General features: G+C 39.4%; 1 protein-coding gene across 1 annotated transcript in view; it reads left to right on the top strand.

Annotated features, from left to right (window-relative positions):
- The window catches only part of LOC124545642 (coiled-coil domain-containing protein 96-like), a 183,339-nt gene that overhangs the window by 125,089 nt on the left and 36,419 nt on the right, over positions 1-21,831 (top strand). The window contains exon 8 of the mRNA XM_047124588.1: positions 16,876-17,226. Within this exon, the coding sequence (XP_046980544.1) occupies positions 16,876-17,226 (351 nt within the window). The remainder of the gene's footprint in view (positions 1-16,875; positions 17,227-21,831) is intronic.

The following is a 21,831-nucleotide window of genomic DNA, read 5'->3' as shown; positions in this document are numbered from 1 at the left end:
TTTAGAAGAAGTATACAGAATGTATATTGATTGTTTAAACTATTTTGTTTTTGTACAACGGTTGTAAAACAATGCAGAAACTTAAAAAAAGTGGTTAGCGTTCAAAAATGGGTAGCATCTAAAAAAATGGTCAGACGACTGCTAGCGATAATCGAAAAATCCCGTTTCGAGGCCCTGTTCGGCAAAAATTTTCATTGTTGTCATTGCGTTATACAGCCGATGGTTGTCCATACTCGCAGCTGCAAAGACATTTAATGTATTTCATAAGGGCTGTTGTCGGTGCAGTATTTGTTACTTCGGACATTCATGTATGTCTGCATTATACTTCTGAATGACTCATGCCCTGCAGTATCGTGTTTATCCCCCGACAGCGAGCAAGTGACTTTCAATTAAAATATCTGTGCTGTATGTGAATTACATAAGAGATGTACGACAGCAGGTTGTAGACACACGATTGCCGACATATTGATGCTTAGATCTGGCCGTGAGGCGTGCTGGGGTAGCCAAATGATAAGGCAACCGCTAGCGATAAGCAGGAAATCCCGGTTCGAGTCCTGGTCCATCATAATTTTTCATTGTCGTCATTCTGTCATATATATCTGATGATTGTCCGTATTCGCAACTGCGAATACCTGTCATGTGTTTATCGATCGTTCCACTCTCGAATATCACGTGGCTAAAAGTAATACCTAAATCTTTCGTGTCAGCTCTCATTTCTCTCATTTTATCACTACAGTCATCCTTCCTTATGTTGTTGTTGTGGTCTTCATTACTGAGACTGGTTTGGTGCAGCTTTCCATGCTACTCTATCCTGTGCAAGCTTCTTCATCTCCCAGTACTTACTGCAACCTACATCCTTCTGAATCTGCTTAGTGTATTCATCCCTTGGTCTCCCTCTACGATTTTTACCCTCCACGCTACCCTCCAGTACTAAATTGGTGATCCCTTGAGGTCTCAGAACATTTCCTACCAACCGATCCCTTCTTCTAGTCAAGTTGTGCCACAAATTTCTCTTTTCCTCAATTCTATTCAATACCTCGTCATTAGTTTTGTGATCTACCCATCTAATCTTCAGCATTCTTCTGTATCACCACATTTCGAAAACTTCTATTCTCTTTTTCTCTAAACTATTTTTCGTCCATCTTTCACTTCCATACATGGCTACACTCCAAACAAATACTTTTAGAAACGGCTTCCTGACACTTAAATCTATACTCGATGTTAACAAATTTCTCTTCTTCAGAAACGCTTTCCTAGCCATTGCCAGTCTACATTTTATATCCTCTCTACTTCTACCATCATCAGTTACTTTGCTCCCCAAATAGCAAAACTCCTTTACTACTTTAAGTGTCTCATTTCCTACTCTAATTCCCTCAGCATCACCCGACTTAATTCGACTACATTCTATTATCCTCGTTTTGCTTTTGTTGATGTTCTTCTTCTACCCTCCTTTCAAGACAGTGTCCATTCCATTCAACTGCTCTTCCAAGTCCTTTGCTGTCTCTGACAGAATTACAATGTCATCGGCGAACCTCAAAGTTTTTATTTCTTCTCCATGGATTTTAATGCCTACTCCGACCTTTTCTTTCGTTTCCTTTACTGCTTGCTCAATATACAGATTGAATAGCATCGGGGAGAGGCTACAGCCCTGTCTCACTCCCTTCCCAACCACTGCTTCCCTTTCGTGCCCCTCGACTCTTATAACTGCCATCTGGTTTCTGTACAAATTGTAAATAGCCTTTCGCTCCCTATATTTTACCCTTGCCTCCTTCAGTATTTGAAAGGCAGTATTCCAGTCAACATTGTCAAAAGCTTTCTCTGAGTCTACATCTTTCTTCTAAGATAAGTCGTAGGGTCAGTACTGCCTCACGTGGTCCAACGTTTCTACTGAATCCAAACTGATCTTCCCCGAGGTCGGCTTCTACCAGTTTTTCCATTCGTCTGTAAAGAATTCGCGTTAGTATTTTGCAGCTGTGACTTATTAAACTGATAGTTCGGTAATTTTCACATCTGTCAACACCTGCTTTCTTTGGGATTGGAATTATTATATTCTTCTTGAAGTCTAAGGGAATTTCGCCTATCTGATACATCTTGCTCACCAGATGGTAGAGTTTTGTCAGGACTGGCTCTGCCAAGGCTGTCAGTTGTATCCTTCCTTATATAGGCGCGAATTAACAAAATATCCTTTCTTATATAGGCTCGAATTAACAAAGTATCTTCCCTTCAGGAGGCGAAATTGGCGACTGAAATTTCGTGACAAGATGTCACTGCAACGAAAAACGTCTTCCGTGATACTCTCTCCCGTTTTACGGGATTATACAAAACGAGCTGACCTACTTTGAACTTTTTTGAAGTCTTCCTTCTATCTGGTAAGTACTTTAGAAGAGGACAGACATACGTAGCGTAGGTAGTCTTTTTACTTGTTTTTCCGAATTTGATTCAGTATCTCTCCATTACTTCCTTAAACTAGCCATTTAATCGTTATTATTCTTCTCAAGCAATACACTTCAAAACCTTTTGAACGTTTATCATCCACGTTTCACTTCCATGCAATGTTACTCTCCAAATAGATGCCTTCAACGAAGATTTCCAAGAACTTAAATTGATATTTTATGTTAAAAAATTTCTCTCCTTAGGAGACACTTTTATTGCTATTGCCAAAGTACATTTCATATTTTTTTTCTTCTGCCAGCATCAGTTGCTCCCTAAATTGTAAAAGCCTCCTGCTACTTTCAGCGTCTCATTTTCTAATCTAATTCTCTCAGAATGACCTGTTTTTAAGAGATTATCCATGCGATTTTTTTTATCCTCGACATAATTACGTCATAAGAAAAATTTAAAATTTTTAGTTTTCTCCCTTATCTTTAATAGCTTTTCTAAATTTGTTCTCATTTTCTTCCAATACTTGCTCTACACTCAGAATGTAACATTGACAGTGGTGTGTGCCCAATTTTCACCTGACAGCAACACTGGACACAGAAATGGCACCACATGTTCATTCCAGCTGTCTCCCAGTTCCTACTGCAGCAGTGTAATGGACATATCCATGAGTGGAGGGTCCACGAGAATGGACATTTCCAGATTTCATTGTCATCGGCATTCGGGCTCAGTATCTGCCATGATAGCACAGGGTACCACTGTAACATAGCTGAATGGTCAACTTTGAGTCATTTTGAGAATTCTAAGAACTTTTGGCTCGTCTATAAGGGAAAATACTTTTGCTACCCATTCTTGAATACTTCTCGAGTGTTTGGGATCACCACTAAGCCGCATTAAAGAAAGACATCGAAGCAATGGAGAGGCATGCTGCTAGATTTGTTACCAATGTCTTCCAACAACACGCGAAAATCACAGAGATGCTTCCTGAACTCAAATGAGAATACATGGAGTGAAGACAACGACCTTTTTTTGAAACATTATTGAGAGAATTTAGAGAACTGGCAGTTGCGGCTGGCTGAAGAGCAGTTCTGTTGCCACCAACGTACTTTTTGCGCAAGGTTCCTGAAGACAAGATAGGAGGTATATTGAAATGTCCCCTTAGAACAATTATACATGACTGTGCTTAAACTGACACACTATATTTTTTAGCGCAACGCAATCTGACTTTCAATAATTCCTACAAGAGAATGGCCCTGACTAAATTAACCTATACGTTTCACAAATCACTTACCTCACAAAAATCTTCGTAACTCAAACTACTGCAATACAGCGAGCGCCAATACTGCTAGCTAAATAAAAGATTCAAACTACTGAAGGCACTAACTACTGATAGACATAGTTAGCAAATGAAATATTTTGATAGACAACAAATAATGTATTTACCTTAATAATATATGTAGCAGTTCATGACATCCCTTCTTACAAATGTACTGTTTCTGATGGACACCTAGTAGATAGTGTCGGAAGTTTCATGCGGCTTTTCGCGGATGATGCTGTAGTATACAGAGAAGCTACAGCATTAGAAAATTGTAGCGAAATGTAGGAAGATCTGCAGCGGATAGGCACTTGGTGCAGGGAGTGGCAACTGACCCTTAACATAGACAAATGTAATGTATTGCGAATACATAGAAAGAAGGATCCTTTATTGTATGATTATATGATAGCGGAACAAACACTGGTAGCAGTTATTTCTGTAAAATATCTGGGAGTATGCGTGCGGAACGATTTGAAGTGGAATGATCATATAAAATTAATTGTTGGTAAGGCGGGTACCAGGTTGAGATTCATTGGGAGAGTGCTTAGAAAATGTAGTCCATCAACAAAGGAGGTGGCTTACAAAACACTCGTTCGACCTATACTTGAGTATTGCTCATCAGTGTGGGATCCGTACCAGATTGGTCTGACGGAGGAGATAGAGAAGATCCAAAGATGAGCGGCGCGTTTCGTCACAGGGTAATTTGGTAACCGTGATAGCGTTACGGAGATGTTTAATAAACTCAAGTGGCAGACTCTGCAAGAGAGGCGCTCTGCATCGCGGTGTAGCTTGCTCGCCAGGTTTCGAGAGGGTGCGTTTCTGGATGAGGTATCGAATATATTGCTTCCCCCTACTTATACCTCCCAAGGAGATCACGAATGTAAAATTAGAGAGATTAGAGCGCGCACGGAGGCTTTCAGACAGTCGTTCTTCCTGCGAACCATACGCGACTGGAACAGGAAAGGGAGGTAATGACAGTGGCACGTAAAGTGCCCTCCGCCACACACCGTTGGGTGGCTTGCGGAGTATCAATGCAGATGTAGATGTAGATGTAGATGTAGACACATGTCCAGATCACCCGCTCTCAAAAATCCACCATCTCACTTCCCCACATCCACCACTGCTGGCGGCTCATCTCCAACTGCGCAACGCTACGCGCTGTTCACATCCAGCTGCCCAACACTACAATGGCAGACAACAATGCAAACTAGCCACAAACTGCACACAGCACAGCCAGTGATTTTCGTACAGAGCGCTATGTGGCGTTACGAATAAGAAAACCTAAACGTAGCCCCCATGGTCCCCACAAAAATGTTTACAAATTGTTTTGGGCAGTGGCCAGTACAGATTTGAAAAAAAATTTCATAATAACAATGACAAAGATATCAAATGCACACACTTATTGATACAATGTTGGTCAAAAGCTAAAATTTTCTCACAGTCCATAAAGACAGTCCTGATCGTTCATCACAGTAAAATAGCAGTGTTTTTCTCAAAGTCTGAGCAGTAAAAGAAAATGCACGCAGTAGTAGTGGATTTCCATGCAGTCTTGAAGAAGTAGTGTTGTCCTTCTAACGGAAAGACAGTGCTGACTCTTGACATGCAGGCAGGTAATGGGCCACAACAGAGCAAGCCCACAGCAGAGTCAGTCGAAGTTTTGAAGAATATTGGTAGGTAGATCATCACAGAGCAGACCACTGTAGTCCTGTTAGAAATTACGGTATTGCTGGGCCACCAGAGGTGCAGACCCACTGCAGTCCTTGTAGAAATAATGGTATTGGAGGGCCATCAAAGATGCAGACCCACTGTAGCCCTTGTAGAGACGCCTAGCAGCCATCCGTTGTGACTGTGTGGGTGCACGATCACCATTGAAGAGTCTTGTAGATAATATAGCAAGTCCATGAACCACCACTTGTGCACTCACAAAGTTTTTGGAATTGTCTTTAGTACCAGCAATGCTGTTATCCAGTCCCTTGCTGAATTATCAACACACGTGCAAGCACTAACAGTCCCAACTTCTCACATACTGTGCATATATTGTGACCAACAGAAACGTGTGCAGTGAAATGTAACTTACAAGTTACTTAATTTGATGAACTGGTGTCAATTACAATTTTATAACATAAGAATACAATAACAAAGGTACAAAATACAACATTAAAGATCATAACAATACAGATAACATTTGCAGTAAAACAGGCTTTACAAAAGAATAGAAATAAACATGCACATCAGTGTTACAAGAATAATGACATAAGTACATAGATAAAGATCAGAATAACTTTTGAAACATTAACTTCAAATATGAGCAACAAAACAGAACAGATAAATAATGTCTAAGCATCTTTACAAAGTAGATAACATATTATTAGAAAAATTCCACAACATAACTCATATCAGCTAAACACATAATCACAGGAAAAAGACAAATACACAAGAGTACACAAACACATAGTGGGTTTACACAAGGAAAGTACAGGGTTTGTTTTCAGTGTAACATTTGGTACTGCAGCCATTTGCAAACAAAACTTTCTTTACTTCTCAGAGCTCTCCCTTCATTCTTCATTATTTCCAAAAAGTCCTCTCTATACCTGCTTTCTGTACTTTTTTCGTATAACTTCTCAATGCATTTCTTCCAATTCATCGCAACTCATTCTCTTGTATAGTCTACCCCCTCTGAAGCTAACTTAAATCTACTGAGTTCACATGCTAAACTAAGGGACGAGGCAATGCAGCAGCACAAAACAATTAACGCAAACAGCAATGAGAAAAAAATGCAAATTGGCAAAGCAAGCAGCAGTAAATGTAAATTAACAGAGCAAATGCAACATTACAACTAATATGAGCCAATGTGCAGCAACAAGAAAAATAAATCAGTAGTAAAACTGGCTTAACAGAGGAATACAAAGTGAAATTCAGTAGCACTATGCCTGGCAAACAGCAGCAGCAAATGCTATAACTTATACCTAAACATGACAAAGCTCAACCAGATAAAATATTACAGTAAAGATGGCCATGTCTAATACCTATGTCACATCTTAGTGTCTATGTAATTAAAGTGGTGCACCACTAAAACTTATTCTATGAAATAAATTACCAAGTACTTGAAAAGAAAATTATGTATGCAGTTCCTGTGAAGGGAAATGTCTTTTTGTGCTCCCTCATTTTTTTGGAAGTATATCACAAAATTATTATTTACTGGGTCTGTAGACAGAAAATGTTTATATTAATACATCTATAAAATTTTATTTTAACCAATGCTGCAGTGCAGCTAGAAACTAGATATTATACAAAATAGGCAAAGCAAGGCGTGAAACATCATTATACAAAATAGGCAAAGCAAGGCGTGAAACATCATTCACTAGCCATATGACATTTCATTATGCAGTAAACAATCTTTCAAGTAGCAAGACAGTAGATGTGAAGTGTTTCTCATCATTTCATTTCAGTAAATGTCATAAATTAAGAACTCTACAGTGTAATCATGTTTTCAAGTTTGAGCGTGTCATATTTGCGATGCTTTCTGCAAAGGAATGTCAATAGCGAGGTTAATGGCCTCTTTTTTCTCCACCTGTGCCTCTGAAAGGCACACACTAATGGCTTTTTTCCAGGCGACTCTCGCACAGCTGGGTGCTTACAGTGCATTACGTCAAGGTGACCTACCTTCCTTACCGAAATATTTACGACATCAGTTTCCGCTACAGTGACAGTTTGATACAAATAAAATTTCACAGGTCGAAATATTTGCGTTACAAATATGTAGAAACAAAATCCTATAAATATAACAGTGTCAAAAAAATTGTCACCGGCATTGTGATGCATTCACGCATTTACACACATTTCATAACTTTTAAAGTACGATTCTTGGTTTCCAACATCCTTTTTCACAAGTCAGAGCCCCTAACTACTACACATTATTCCTTATCTTATTACACATATACATATTTGTCGACACTTCTTCAATATTTCATCATAATAAATACATAGCATAATCAAATTCCTCATATAGCATCAGCTTATTGATCATAAACATACCTCAACAGCATTATACACATTGTCATCGTAATAGTAGCATCATAAAACCTCCATAGCGTTCTGCAATAATTTCAAACCCTAAAAAAAATTCTCTGCTCATTTCAGTAGTGGAAAATCATTATCCCATACCAAATACATCATTCAAAGCTCTCATAGTATCACAATGGTTCCGAAAAATATAAACTGTTCACAAAGTACAAACAAAATACAATTTCATAAGTGTGAAATTATCCAACTGTGTAATTGCGTAAACATGTGTCACTGACATAGTAAAAAAAATTTTGTTTCTCTGTTAAATAATCAGATAGCTGTGTAATTCTGTGTTAGAGAAATATGGTACCGATGTGTAAAGTTGTATAAGCAAATGCCATATTAGCTAGGACTCCTTGTGCTTGCCAAAACGTAGTACACAGTGTAGGCGTGTACCCCTGAGGATTAATGTAATTATACCCTCAGGTGTTACAGATTACAGCAATGGAATGAAATGTATCATGGAAAACTTTCTTTGTAATTCAAAAATCTTGAAAAATAAGTACAAAATTAATCACTCAAATGCGTGTCCTGTAGCGCTAAATGTGCGTCTTGCTGTAAGATAATTCTGTGGAAGTGTCGTAGTTATCGTCCTCTGTAAGCAAAGTTCTGCTGAAGTCGATGTACTTACCTCATCATAAACGAAATTGAAATGCTTTGTGTATAGATATCGTAGTTATTATGTACCTTACCGTGATCAAGAAAGTACTATAGTGTAACGTATTGTTGTGCTATGAAAAAGGCTGTCTCATTGTAGCTATACCACAAAAGTTACTACTAAAATGTGTTTTACTTTCCAGAATAATACAGAAAAACTGTGCAGATATAAAACAGATACACCGCAAAAGCAACAATGTAAATTGTGTCACATATTAGTAACATCGTGATATAATCGTGTAGCTATCAAAGAAACCAAATGCTAAGTCATCTTTAATCTCACCGAATGTACTTCAAATAAAGAGTATCTTTTCAAGTACCAAAATGTTGCATTAAAATCTCATTAGCAGTATATGTTCTATGTATGTAAGCCTGATAGTCGTTACGTAATCGAGCAACTAACAAGCAAGAATGTACAAATAACAACACTGTGTCATCTGTTCACTATAACAATGCATTCGTAATTTTTGTTTAAAAATGTTCCCTAGGTTCTAGACTGGATATTTAACTTCAAACATTGTTGCATGTTAACAGTTTCTTAAGTCTGACAAAGCATACTTGAAATGTGAAGTGAAAAGTTTTATGGCAAAGACAAAGTTAAAAAGCAGATTATCTTTCAATAAACGGTTTTACATGTGAAATGGGGTGTAAACCTTTACGCTTCCTAGTACGCAGAGTTTCAACTTCAACGCAATTATCATGTGGTATACGTCGGATTCTGTAAGGTCCATTGTAAACTAGAAAGAATTTGTGACCCAAGTGTTTCTTCTTATGTGACAATGAATGAGCTTTAATGAGAACTTTCTGTCCAATATATAATTTCTTTGCATTTGCTTTACCGTGTAGTTTTCTCCTTTTGTCTGCTGCAGATTTTATATTATTAATAGCCAAATCAATTATGTCTTTGTGTCGAAGTTTACGTGTATTCGGGAAAGGTACAAGCTCTCTGATTCTGTTAGGTGGTTCTTCATTCTTCAGTACTAGAGTAGGTGGTGAAGCAGTCGAGTCATGAGGCATTTCATTCAGCACGTTTTGAAATAAGTGTAAATATCTGTCCCAATGCTGATGCTTTCTGTGACAATAAAGTCTGCAAAGCTTATTGATTTCTTTCATAATCCGTTCAGACGGGTTACAATGTGGTGAGTACAATGAAATAAAAACAGGTTTGATTTTATGGTTCCAAAGCATGCATGACCAAACAGCAGATCTGAATTGCGGTCTGTTATCTGAAATGGCTTTACTAACGTGTCCAACTTCACGCAAGAAATTTTTAACAAAGGCTTTGGATACAGACTGTCCAGTGGCTTTACGTAACGGAGTGAAAGAAACAAATTTTGAAGTAAGTTCAACAGCGACCAGAACGTACGAAAACCCATTCGATGTTCTGACAAGGGGTCCCAAGAGATCAACAGCAGCAAATTCTTTTAATTTAGAAGGAATGATAGGAAACAACGGAGCACGACGTGAGATAGTAGATGGTTTCGCCTTTTGACAAAGTTTACAAATAGACAAGACTCTTCGAATTGTCTTTTCCATATTGTTAAAATAACAAGTCGTTCGAAGAATATTATAACATTTTCGTGGACCATAATGTGCGTAGCTGAAATGAATGTACCAAATGAGCTTATTAACAAAATCATCTGGAATGCAAAGTAGCCATAGCTTGTCATCAACAGTGCAGCGTTTGAAGAGTATGCCGAATCTGAGTGTGTGTCTTTTCATGCCATTTACTTTTGATTTCTTTCCAAATCGGATCTTTATCTTTTTCATGAGCAATGTCCTTTAAAGATGAAGTTTTCAAAGGCGACTTTCTGAATGTAAAGAATACTGAAATTTTTCTCGAGGTTGCCTTCTGTGTTACTTTTCCCAAGCCCAGCCGGTGCGCGTGACCATGCGTCCGCAACAATGTTCTCCTTGCCGGGAATGTAGACTATTGTGAAGTGTAATTCTTGCAGAAACAATGCCCAACGTTTTAACCTGGCATGATTTAATTTTGAAGACATAAGAAATTGTAATGCACGATGATTACTGTATACTTTTACGTGCTTACCAGAAAGAAAGAAACGGAATTTGTTAAATGCCCAAACCATAGCTAAGGCTTCTAATTCAGTAACGGAATAATTTTTTTCAGATTTTGTTAGCACTCGGCTATCAAAAGCAATGGTTTTATGAACAGTAGTGTCATTTTCTTTGGCTACTTGAAATAAATGGGCACCAAGACCGACTTTAGAAGAATCCGTGCTAAGGCAGAAATCTTGTGACAGATCTGGAAGAACTAGTATTGGCGCGTTAAGTAGCGATTCTTTCAAAGAATTGAATTCCAACTGTGCTTGTTCGTCCCAGTTCCAAATAGTATTTTTTCCAGTGAGAGAACAAGGTTTTGGTGTAACTAGAATTTGCATATTCAGAAAACGACGGTAAATATTTACGAGACCTAGAAAACTGCGGACTCGTTTTTTTGTAGATGGAACTGGAATGGCTCTGTTTGCTTCTAACTTTTCAGGATCCGGCTGAATGACTTCAGAAGAAATAATATGTCCCAAAAACTTCACCTTTGTCCTACCGAATTCAGACTTTTCCAAGTTAACTGTAATTCCAGATTCTGCAAAAGTATGAACACGCTGTTAAGGATGCGATTATGTTGTTCCCATGAGGCTTCTGCTATCAGAATATCGTCCACATATAAGGTGATGTGACGTTTTAAGAACTCAGGGAATATGGAATTTAGCCTGCGAAGAATGCTGCCGAAGAAATGTTCAAACCAAAAGGAAGTTTCCAAAACTGATAACAAACGCCGAAACAAAGGAAAGTTGTGTATTTTCTACATTCTGGATAAAGTTCTATCTGATAAAAGATGGATCTGAGATCAATAGAAGACAACACTTTTACACCATTAAAATTTTGAAGAAGTTCTTCCAACGTTTGCAGCCTGTCTGTTTCAGGAATTATGATAGTATTGATATGTCTCGAATCTAAGACAAGCCTGATCGATCCATTTTTCTTCTCAACAACATGTAATGGATTGTTGTATGAGCTTACTGCCGGCTCAATAATGCCGTCGTCAAGCATAGATTGTATTTCTGTTCTAACACGGTCACTATAATGTGCCGGATTTACATATGGTCTAACACAAAATTTAGTATACTCACGAACACGAAATTGGTATTGAAATCCCTTGATTGTTCCTGTTTTGTGAGTAAAAACTGTGGAATGTGCTTGTAAAATCTCAAAAAGGTCTTGCCTATCAGTGTCATTACAATTCTCAATTGTTTGAATTTTATTCTGAATTAACTCATTAGTATCAAATGCGCTGTCGATATCATCCCTGTCAGTACTTGCAGAGTGATTGTTAGTGTCAAGTTCCGTTGAAAATTCCGAACTGTTGTCTAACAGGAGGTAAAGCCGATTAATTTCTTAGTCATGGTTTGAGAGCCAATCTTCAAATTTCAAAGCTATTGACTTACCTTCTTTCTCTAAACTTATTTCAGCATCGTGAAAGTTTAAGATTGCTTTGTATTCACTAAAAAAGTCTACTCCCAATATAATTTCCGTCGACAATAACGGAACAATAAGAAAGTTCGTAGAGAAGCTGCGGCTTTGACAAAAGAATTCTAAGTTGTTTTGTTGGCGTACATCTACACTTTTTCCAAAGATTGCACCTTGTAATTTAATCTTACGTAAAGGAAGTGTGGAGCAATCGTTCGATTTGTTGCATTTTCTAAAGGCTGTTTCACTAATTACTGAAATGGGACTGCCAGAGTCAAGTACTGCCGTAAATTTTACGTCATTTACTGTAATGTGAATCACAGGATATGCAATGTTGTTATGTTTTACGTCGTGTTTTTGGAGTAAGATGTCCCTAATGTCTTCCATTGTTACTTAATTACTAGCTACGGCAGCTGTGTTGTCAGTTTCATTAGTACGTTTTGTGGCTGCCAGTGGTATGAGTCATTGCCTATTGTCTCTTTGATGGCGCGCGTCGTTGTTGGGATTTGGAGACCTAACTTCTACAAATTCACCTTGTCAAGAGGGCCCCGCCCTGTTTGAATCTCGCCAGTTCTGATGCAATTCAGGTCTGTCGTTACGATTATATAGTATGTTGTCATGTCGGTAGATTCCATAGTTTCTTTCTTGTCGGTCACGTGGTGGAGAATTTCTCCCTGAATCGTAACTGCGCGCTGGACCATTGCGTCTAAAGTTATTCTGTCTCCCTTGATAATAATTATTTTGGTTCCCATATTGTCTGTTTCTCTGATTGTCTCTGTGATAGTCACTACCATGGAGAGGTGATCTTTCCCTGTAATTATTACTACTCTGCCAACAGTTCTCATACGGGTAGTGTCTGTTTTGGTCACGATTTGTGTTGTGAGAATAGCCTTGTCATGTCCAGTTATTATTTCTTTCATCGCGGAATTGCGATGGGTGTGACCTGTAAATGTTGTGTTCCTGTTTTCGCGTTCCGCGATTGTCAGTGTCAGTTTCTAATATTCGTAAGAGTCCATGAAAAGTTTCAATGTCGTCTTTGCAACGTCCTGCCAAAATAATATGTCGTAAATGTTCAGGTAATTTGATTAAGCAATTGCGGATGAGTTCTGAGGGGCTGTATGGGTTTGACAGGTACTAATTCTTGTGCAACATGTCTTCAAAATATTTCACAAGACTGGAGAATTCAGATTGTTCGAAATGTTTCATCATTATGATGCTATGTTTTACTCGGTCTTGTGTAGCTTGAGAACAATATGCTGAGAGGAAGGCATGATAAAATTCTCCTTCGCTGTGGCAATCGTGAATGACGGATCGCATTCTTACAGCTGGTTCATTCTCTAAATAGCCACACATAAATTCTAATCTGTGCTCTAATGACCAGTTGGGCAGAAAACAATGATAGAATTGATGAAGCCACGCTTGTGGATGAATGTCGTTGCCGGAATTCTTAAATGTTTTGAATTTACGTGTAGTAATAAACAGCTTATAGTCAAAATCATCATGTCGGCGAGTTGCATATCGGTCATTGTTACTTCGTTTCGGCGGTCAAAATTCGGTGTACCTTGCCAATTTTTTTCATAATTTCCGAAGTACCCCGTGTTATTATTTTGTGGCTGCTCCGTATTTCTATGTCCCTCTTCACGTATTGGAGCGCGAGTGTCCTCTGAAATACGTAATTCTTGTATTACCTGTGTCAGCTGATCTTGTTCTTCCCGGATTTCTCTTTGGTGTTGCGTATTAATTTGATTCTGATTTTATTTGAATTTCCTAATTTGTTCGCACTCTTCTGTGTCATTAAAGACTACCAGTTTTGTGTCATTCAGATGATCATCTACCTTTGTAGATAAATTATTTAGCTGATCCGAAAGTTCAACTACTTTCTCTAATAATGAACTAATTTCCTCCATGTGTCTTTCTGAACCAATTTTCTGAGTATCTACTGTGTCCTTTAAGTTTTCCTGAGTTTTTGAAAGTTGCGTAACCGAATCGGTAGATGCAACTGAGTCAATTTTAGCTTGCAAGGTCTCATGATTTTGATGAACAATAGTTTGCAGTTCTTTTATGGCTGCTTCATGATTCTGTAATGCATTTTCATGCCACGAAAAAATAGGTTGAAAATGCTCACAAATTTGTGTTTTTGCGTCATTACAGACTTTTTGACATTTCGGTTCGATTTTAAGTAACTCAGCAGCTAAACCTTCTCGTGTTTGTTCCAATGAGTCTAACTTTCGAAGCTGTTGCTGTGTTTGTCTCTGATTTTGTTCCATCGTGTCTAACTTTTGAAGATTTTGTTGCATTGTGTCTAACTTTTGAAGATTTTGTTCGATTGTGTCTAACTTTTGAAGCATTTGTCCCATTTGTTGTATTAATTGTAACAACAGTGCGCTGGTGTCTGAAACATGTGCCTCAGTGCTTTTTGGCAGTGAATTTGCACCGGCAACATTCACATTTTGACAAGCAGAAAATGTGTCTTGACTTATTTGGGAAAACGGTGAGGACCCAAAACCTGAATCTACAGTATTTGCGAGATAGTGTCCTGTCATTTCGGATTCCTGAGGCGAGCTGTTGCCGACCGATCGATCGATAATGCTTCCCTGTTCACTAATTGTTTCACTGTCTACGCCATTATTTGCTGCCCGCTCCATTTCCCTATGCACAATTACCAAATTACTACTTCAAATGGCTGTTAATTCATTACACAGTGGTGCTGATAAGCTACGCTCATTGTCACTATTATTTCTCAGTTTACTTTGGAGCCTAGTGTTACGTTTTTCACACGCCATTATTGTCACAATATTTCACACGATAACACAGAAAAGCACAATTTGAGGAGCAAAAATATGAGAACACATTAACATAGCATTGAAAATAATATCTAGTTAATTGCAAGTGCAGCTGCGAAATACTTGGTGCAAATCTACATGCATGCCACAACTGTTTTACTGTACAACAATGAAAGACTGCATCTACAAAGGAGATTCTGTCTACAATTCGCGCTAGCAATAAACAAAAGCTACACCAATTATACAAACTACAAGAAAAAATCAGAAGATTCCAGGTTCAAATCCTGGCATGGTCGCCATATGAAACGTCCCCTTAGAAGAATTATACATGACTGTGATTGAACCGACACAATATTTTTTAGCGCAACGCAATCTGACTTTCAATAATCTTCATTACTCAAACTACTGCAATACAGCGAGTGCCAATACTGCTAGCTAAATAAAAGATTCAAACTACTGAAGGCACTAACTACTGATAGACATAGTTAGCAAATGAAAGATTTTGATAGAGAACAAACAATGTATTTACCTTAATAGTGTTCAAAAGTCATAATATATATAGCAGTTCATGACATCCCTTCTTACAAATGTACTGTTTCTGATGGACACACGTCCAGATCACTCTCAAAAATCCGCCATCTCACTTCCCCACATCCACCACTGCTGGCGGCTCACCTCCAACTGTGCAACGCTATGCGCTGTTCACATCCAGATGCCCAACATTACAATGGCAGACAACAATGCAAACTAGCCACAGACTGCACACAGCACAGCCAGTGATTTTCATACAGAGCGCTACGTGGCGTTACCAGTAAGAAAACCTAAACAGCCTACTTACAATATAGACAGTCACTTTTCGCTTGCTACAGTTGCGAGTGGAACAAGAAAGGCAAACATTAGTAGTACTACAAGGTACACGCCGTGCATCGTGTGCTGACTTGCATAATACTTATGTGGATGTAGCAAATATTTGTGATGTTTTGAAGCGAGTACTTGTGCCATATCTTCAAGGTATCCACGACGTTATCTTACAACAACATAACCCAGGACTGCTGTCAGTGTTGTAATGACGCATCTTGACAGAGAGGATATTCGCCTGTTGCACTGGGCAACACGTTCTCAAGATTACTCACCTTCAGAAACTATCTGTTCATGGGTTACCGAGAAAGAGGCACAGCAGCCATGGATAGCAACTACGATTGATGTGGTGTAGATGTCATTAAGCTGCATCTGGTAAAATCCACGTGGCCAGGGCGTACAATCTTCCATCCACAATGGGAGGATGTAGTCCTTATTATTCGTCTTCATATACAACACAGTGCTATGTCGCATGGTGTCTTGCCCCAGCTAGAGGACCCACCACTGTATGGTACTTGTAGCATACAAATCATAGTGTGCCACGTTTTATTAGACTGTTTTATTTTCAGACCATAGGGCAACAGATGTTTGCAGACAGATTTAGGCACTAGTTACTTGACAATTAAACGTAAGTGGTATGATTTTCAATGTTTGTGAATTGTCCTACTTTTTGCCTAAACTTTTGGGCAGAAATTTTGGGTGTGTTATTCAGGGTCGCTGGCTCACCCATGTTTCATGTAAGTGATGAGCCAGTCACATCTCCCTTGGTAGTTATCTTAGCTCTTCTCTTGTATTACTTGCGTTTTATTTACAGTTTCAGAACATTTTAGTGATTTTATGTTACTGTAAGGGATATGAGATAATGTAATTGCGGGTATGACCGCTAGAGATGTTGGGAGTGAGTGAGTGTAATTCTATAGGGTTACGCCTCTTCCTCTGACATTTTTAGCCATTTTAACCACATTTGTTGCCACTAATCTTCGCTTGGGTGCTGATAAATGAGCTGTCGAGTGCCTGTAAACTGCAAACACACACATACTCCAACATAAAGCAGCATGTAATAATATACACGTATCTGTCAGCCGAGATCAGTTTGACTCGATGCTCAGCCATGTTGGAGTCATTGTGGCTGCCAATAAGTAGCAGTTCTATTGCACCTCGAAATTAGTATACTGTATATGCACAATAAGTAAAATTTCGTTGTTTTTAATCTTCTGGTGTTTCAATATTATGACCAACAGAGTAAAAAAGTAAGTGAATGAGTTAAGTGTAATTAACACTCACTCACTGTTACTAGCAGGCTGTGAACTTTCCCAACTCATTTTGTCGTAGGAAGCAGAGCAGATGCTGAACCGCGTATGGCCACAGCTGCTGCGACTGCGCAAGGAGCGGATATTGCATACGCGTGCCACACAAGAGTTGGAAAGTGCCAGAAAGCAGGTGGCCGAACTGGAGGTGTTTGGGAGGAATCGCACAGTAGCGGCTTACGAACAGCTGTCTGCCGATGGCGTGAAGCTGGCGGAACACGTGCAGGAGCGCACGGAACAGCTGGCTGCACTGCGCAACGACGCCGAGCGGGACCTGCAGCAGGCGGCGCACCTGCGTGAGTCACTCCAGGGTGCTCACCAAAACGTTGCCGACACGCGCCGCGGCGTTTTGCGCGCCTCCATATTCCTGCAGAAGGTGCGTACACACACATCAGTAGCATAGCAGCTGGCACTATACCAGTTTAAGTGTCAGCCAAGATCTTCCGTGTACCACACCGGTAGTACAGCAACTTGATCTACAGCTGTGCCGCCATAGGGGATTAGCCGAGCGGTCTAAGGTGCTGCAGTCATGGACTGTGCGACTGGTCTCGGTAGAGGTTCGAGTCCTCCCTCAGGCATGGGTGTGTGTGTTTGTCTTTAGGATAATTTAGATTAAGTAGTGTGTAAGCTTAGGGACTGATGATCTTAGCAGTTAAGTCCCATAAGATTTCACACACATTTGAACATTTACATCTGTGCCCATCACTTCATGGAGTTTACTTATACCTTATCAGTAGCAGAGCAGGTGGTGCTACATTTATGCCCATCTCTCCATGCCAAAACAGTTTACCAGGGGAGCATACACCCAACCAATCAATGATACTGCTCATCGTTCACATGACTGGAGTACATACTCAAGTCCATTTTACGTGAGTGGCTCTCTCGTTTCAATCAACTGGAAATGGCAAGTGAGTACTGCAGTGCCCTTGGTATTATACATATAGTGAGACACTCTTATCACAAATTGTCAATTTTCTTTAGAATGTTGACCCCAAAGTTACATGTATTATGGTCACTGATTGCTGTGAACGTGGGCTTATGCCATGCCACCCTTATTTCTGTAATAACATTAGTAGCAAAATTTATTTCAAATGGTTCAAATGGCTCTGAGCACTATGGGACTCAACATCTTAGGTCATAAGTCCCCTAGAACATAGAACTACTTAAACCTAACTAACCTAAGGACATCACACACATCCATGCCCGAGGCAGGATTCGAACCTGTGACTCTAGCAGTCCCGCAGTTCCGGACTGCTGCGCCAGAACCGCACGGCCACCGCGGCCGGCAAAATTTATTTATAATCAAAGTCAAAGTCACAATGCATGTTCATGACAAAGGTGTACAGTAAGTGTTCCACACTAGTAAAACTGAAAAGTTTTGAAAAATATCGTCCAAAAATTATAAAAAAATCATTAACATCATTAAGGAATTAACAAAATAGCATAGTTTATTTGTAATCAAAGCTAAATTTGCAATAAATATTCTTGACAAATGTGTGGGGTAAATCTTCCACACTGATGTAAACTGAAAGATTGGGAAACTATCGTCCAAAAATTATAAAAGATCATCACTTACTTACCTGGAAACAAGAAACTAAAAAAACCACTTGAAACAATATTTAGAAAGCAGTACAAGGCTCATTTTTAGTTCCTTCTTTGTGACTTGTTTTCTTTCTAAGTCCCAAATGATATCTGAAACTATTTTCCAGCAGAATTGCCTTTTGAATTGTTGAAACAGCTTTCATAAAATATTTTTATTTGTTTACATTCATATCTACACACTGTGTATGCTCTTTCTATGTTGAGGTTTTTAAACTATTGACAGTTATATTACTTTCAGAAATTTGTGGTCTCTTGTGACAGAAGACTTGCAAGGAAAATATCTAACCATCACACAACCTACACAGTGTATCATGCAAACAAAGTAAACAATAAAATAATAATTGAGAAGACATGAATAAATTAATACAACAAGAGGGAATGCAGCATGAGTTGGTTAGCTTCAATGTTCCTGTGAAGGAGATCATGACTCTCTTGTCATGAGGTGCATGTCAAGCAGAGGTTCCCATGCTGTTGCAGCACCTACCTCCTTTCTTGTGCTATAATCCCTCATCTCTGACTATCCTTACTTCTTTTGCTCTCCTTCCCATGGTGACATGATATTGATCTGGCTAATACTCTCATATGTTGTGGTTTGTTTTCCTCTTCGTCCATTTCTTTACATCAGCTTTTTGGTTGAATTTTTCATCCCCTTTGGGGTTTAACATCCATTTACATCTTTTGATCCACAGTATGATCTGACTCGGGATGAACGCCTTCCATCGTGCCACCTGTCTACAGAAGTAAAGATCTGCTGTACACAATAACAATTAAGGCTTGTTTACATGCTTCAAAGCCCATGTTGTAGATACTCTGACATGGTGGGATCGTCAGGTACCCTTCCAAAAAAGCCTCAACACAGGAATCATACTTCTGGTACTTGAGCTACTAACTTCCTGCACTGCCAAGAAGTAGATGCCCATTCTGTTGGAGCATCACTACTCCTGGCAATGGCTGTCGTGCCAAATGACAGTTGCTGCAGCTGGGTGGTGCCTGTGGAGATTGCCATGGATTGGAGTGTGTGGCATCAGAGAGGATGTTTCGCACATGAAATGCATGAGATTACACTGTCATAATGGCCTTAATGATCCAGCTGTCTAAAGAGACAGGTACTGACATTTCAATGTAGGCACATAATGCAGCTGATTTCCCTACGCTGGTGGGACCGATAGCCTTGCAGTTTAGTCCCTTTAATCTCCAAACTAACCAACCAACCCTACACCATCTGCCCCTTGGCAAGAGAAACAAACCATAAGAATGGTAATGAAACACTTAAATCTATACTTGGTGTGTACTAGAACAGATGAATTTAATTTTACAGTGAAGAAACCATTATTTATCATGGAAGAAATAGAAGACAAAATTGAAGTGGACTCATTAGTTACTTGTGGTTATTACTCCACATAAAACTTTGATTGTGGTACAAGGATTTACCTTTCATAGAGACCTTACACTCCAGCAGACTAAAAGCTATGAGCTAATCTAGAACAGCAAGGTACACATTTTGTCTATCAAATACAAAAATGTCCAAAAGATATCCAAATAGGTACAGATGTTTTTATCTTAATTATTAAAGGAAATATCTGCTCAGCCCTCCTCCCTCTGTCCCAGAGAATGTTAATGCTGTGACATAGAGATGCAATGCAAAACCTTTCATCCTACTGTTCATGAGCTATTTCTGGTGCTCATGCTTTTACAGGTACATCATGTCATCCTACTGCGCAACAGACCTAAAATGCAGAAACAAGGACATTCCTTCATGAAGGTCATCCTTGGAAAAAACCACCTTTGTATGTAGATTGTATGCATCGCCATCCCCCACTTTCACCAGATTGCTCAGTGCTTAAAAAAAAAGAAAAGAAACTGCAAGAATATAAATTAGTTGAAAACATGCATCCAGTTTACATGGTGACAAATTATGCAAAATTCACAGCTGTTACCCGTTCTGCCTTGGATAAACTAAATATACCACAGCCCTTTCCCTCCTCTGAAGCACCATTTTTGGAAACAAAATCCCACACCCACATGGAGAAGCAGCTCCATCTACCATTTTCCACCGAGAGAGCTCCCTCTTACGGCTCTCTTTGCTGAAACCTATTGATAAGAAACGTTATACCAACCAGTGGCTGAAGGTATCACAGCCTGTGGATCTGAGGGCTGCCCACTCTTCGTTTGTTCCTACAGCAACAAAGCACAAGCCTTCCCAAGAATATCGACTGCCAAAAGTCAAAGAGAAGAAAAGAAATTTTGGGAGAAGGGTACTCTGGAGCCCCAGAGGTGCCTGATACCTGCACACCATCAGATTCTGAATCAATTTTGATTTGTGAGGTAACCCTACTGGTGACTAGAAGTGATCCTAGAACATGACCAATTGTCTTATTCTGTTCACAGCTAACCAGGACAGTCTCTACAAGGTGATCCAGTGGAACTGTAATAGATATTTCTGTCATGTGCCAGAACTACAACGACTCATTTCCTCCTCTTCTGTTCTCTGTATTGCTCTCCAAGAGACATGCTTCACTGATGGCCATCCACCAAAGCTCCAAGGTTGCCATGTATTCTGTCAGAGTGATACAGGTGCCAAGCAGGCACCTGAAGTTATCTACACATTCGTTCACACAGATATCATCAGCGACTGTATCTCATTGGAAGCAGTAGTGGTGAGAGTGCAAATGGCCCCACGGATTACCATTTGTAACGTTTATTTATCTGCAGACAGACCACTTGTTTAATTTGAGATGAACATCTTAATCCTACAACTTTCCCCCACTTTTCTCTCGCTTGATGATTTCAATGCACGCGAGTCTCTGTGGGGGAGTTTGACTTCTTCCGATAGGAGTCCTCTGAGTGACCAGTTTCTTTCTGATCTTGACCTGTTTTCCGTCTATGATGACACTATATAAACTTTATTGTTGTACATAACATCTTTCAGCTATCGGCCTTACAATCTCTTCACCCAGTCTCATGGGCCTCCTACAGTGTCTGTGCTTTGTTGGCAGAACACTTAGAAGATGCGACAAACCCACTAAAGAGACAGCCTACATTACACTTGTCCGTCCTCTGCTGGAATATTGCTGCCCAGTGTGGGATCCTTACCAGGTAGGATTGACGGAGGACATCGAAAAAGTGCAAAGAAGGGAAGCCCGTTTCGTGTTATCGCGCAACAGGGGTGAGAGTGTCACTGATATGATACGCGAGTTGGGGTGGTAGTCACTGAAACAAAGGCGGTTTTCTTTGCGGCGAGATCTATTTACGAAATTTCAATCGCCAACTTTCTCTTTCGAATGCGAAAATATTTTATTGACACTCACCTACGTAGAGAGAAATGATAATCATAATAAAATAAGAGAAATCAGAGTCCGAACGGAAAGACTTAGGTGTT

This window comes from Schistocerca americana, chromosome 8 (assembly GCF_021461395.2).
Source record: "Schistocerca americana isolate TAMUIC-IGC-003095 chromosome 8, iqSchAmer2.1, whole genome shotgun sequence".
Classification (NCBI taxonomy): Eukaryota; Metazoa; Arthropoda; class Insecta; order Orthoptera; family Acrididae; genus Schistocerca; species Schistocerca americana.
Note: the sequence above shows the minus strand (reverse complement) of the source record. Positions and strands in the feature narration are given on the sequence as shown.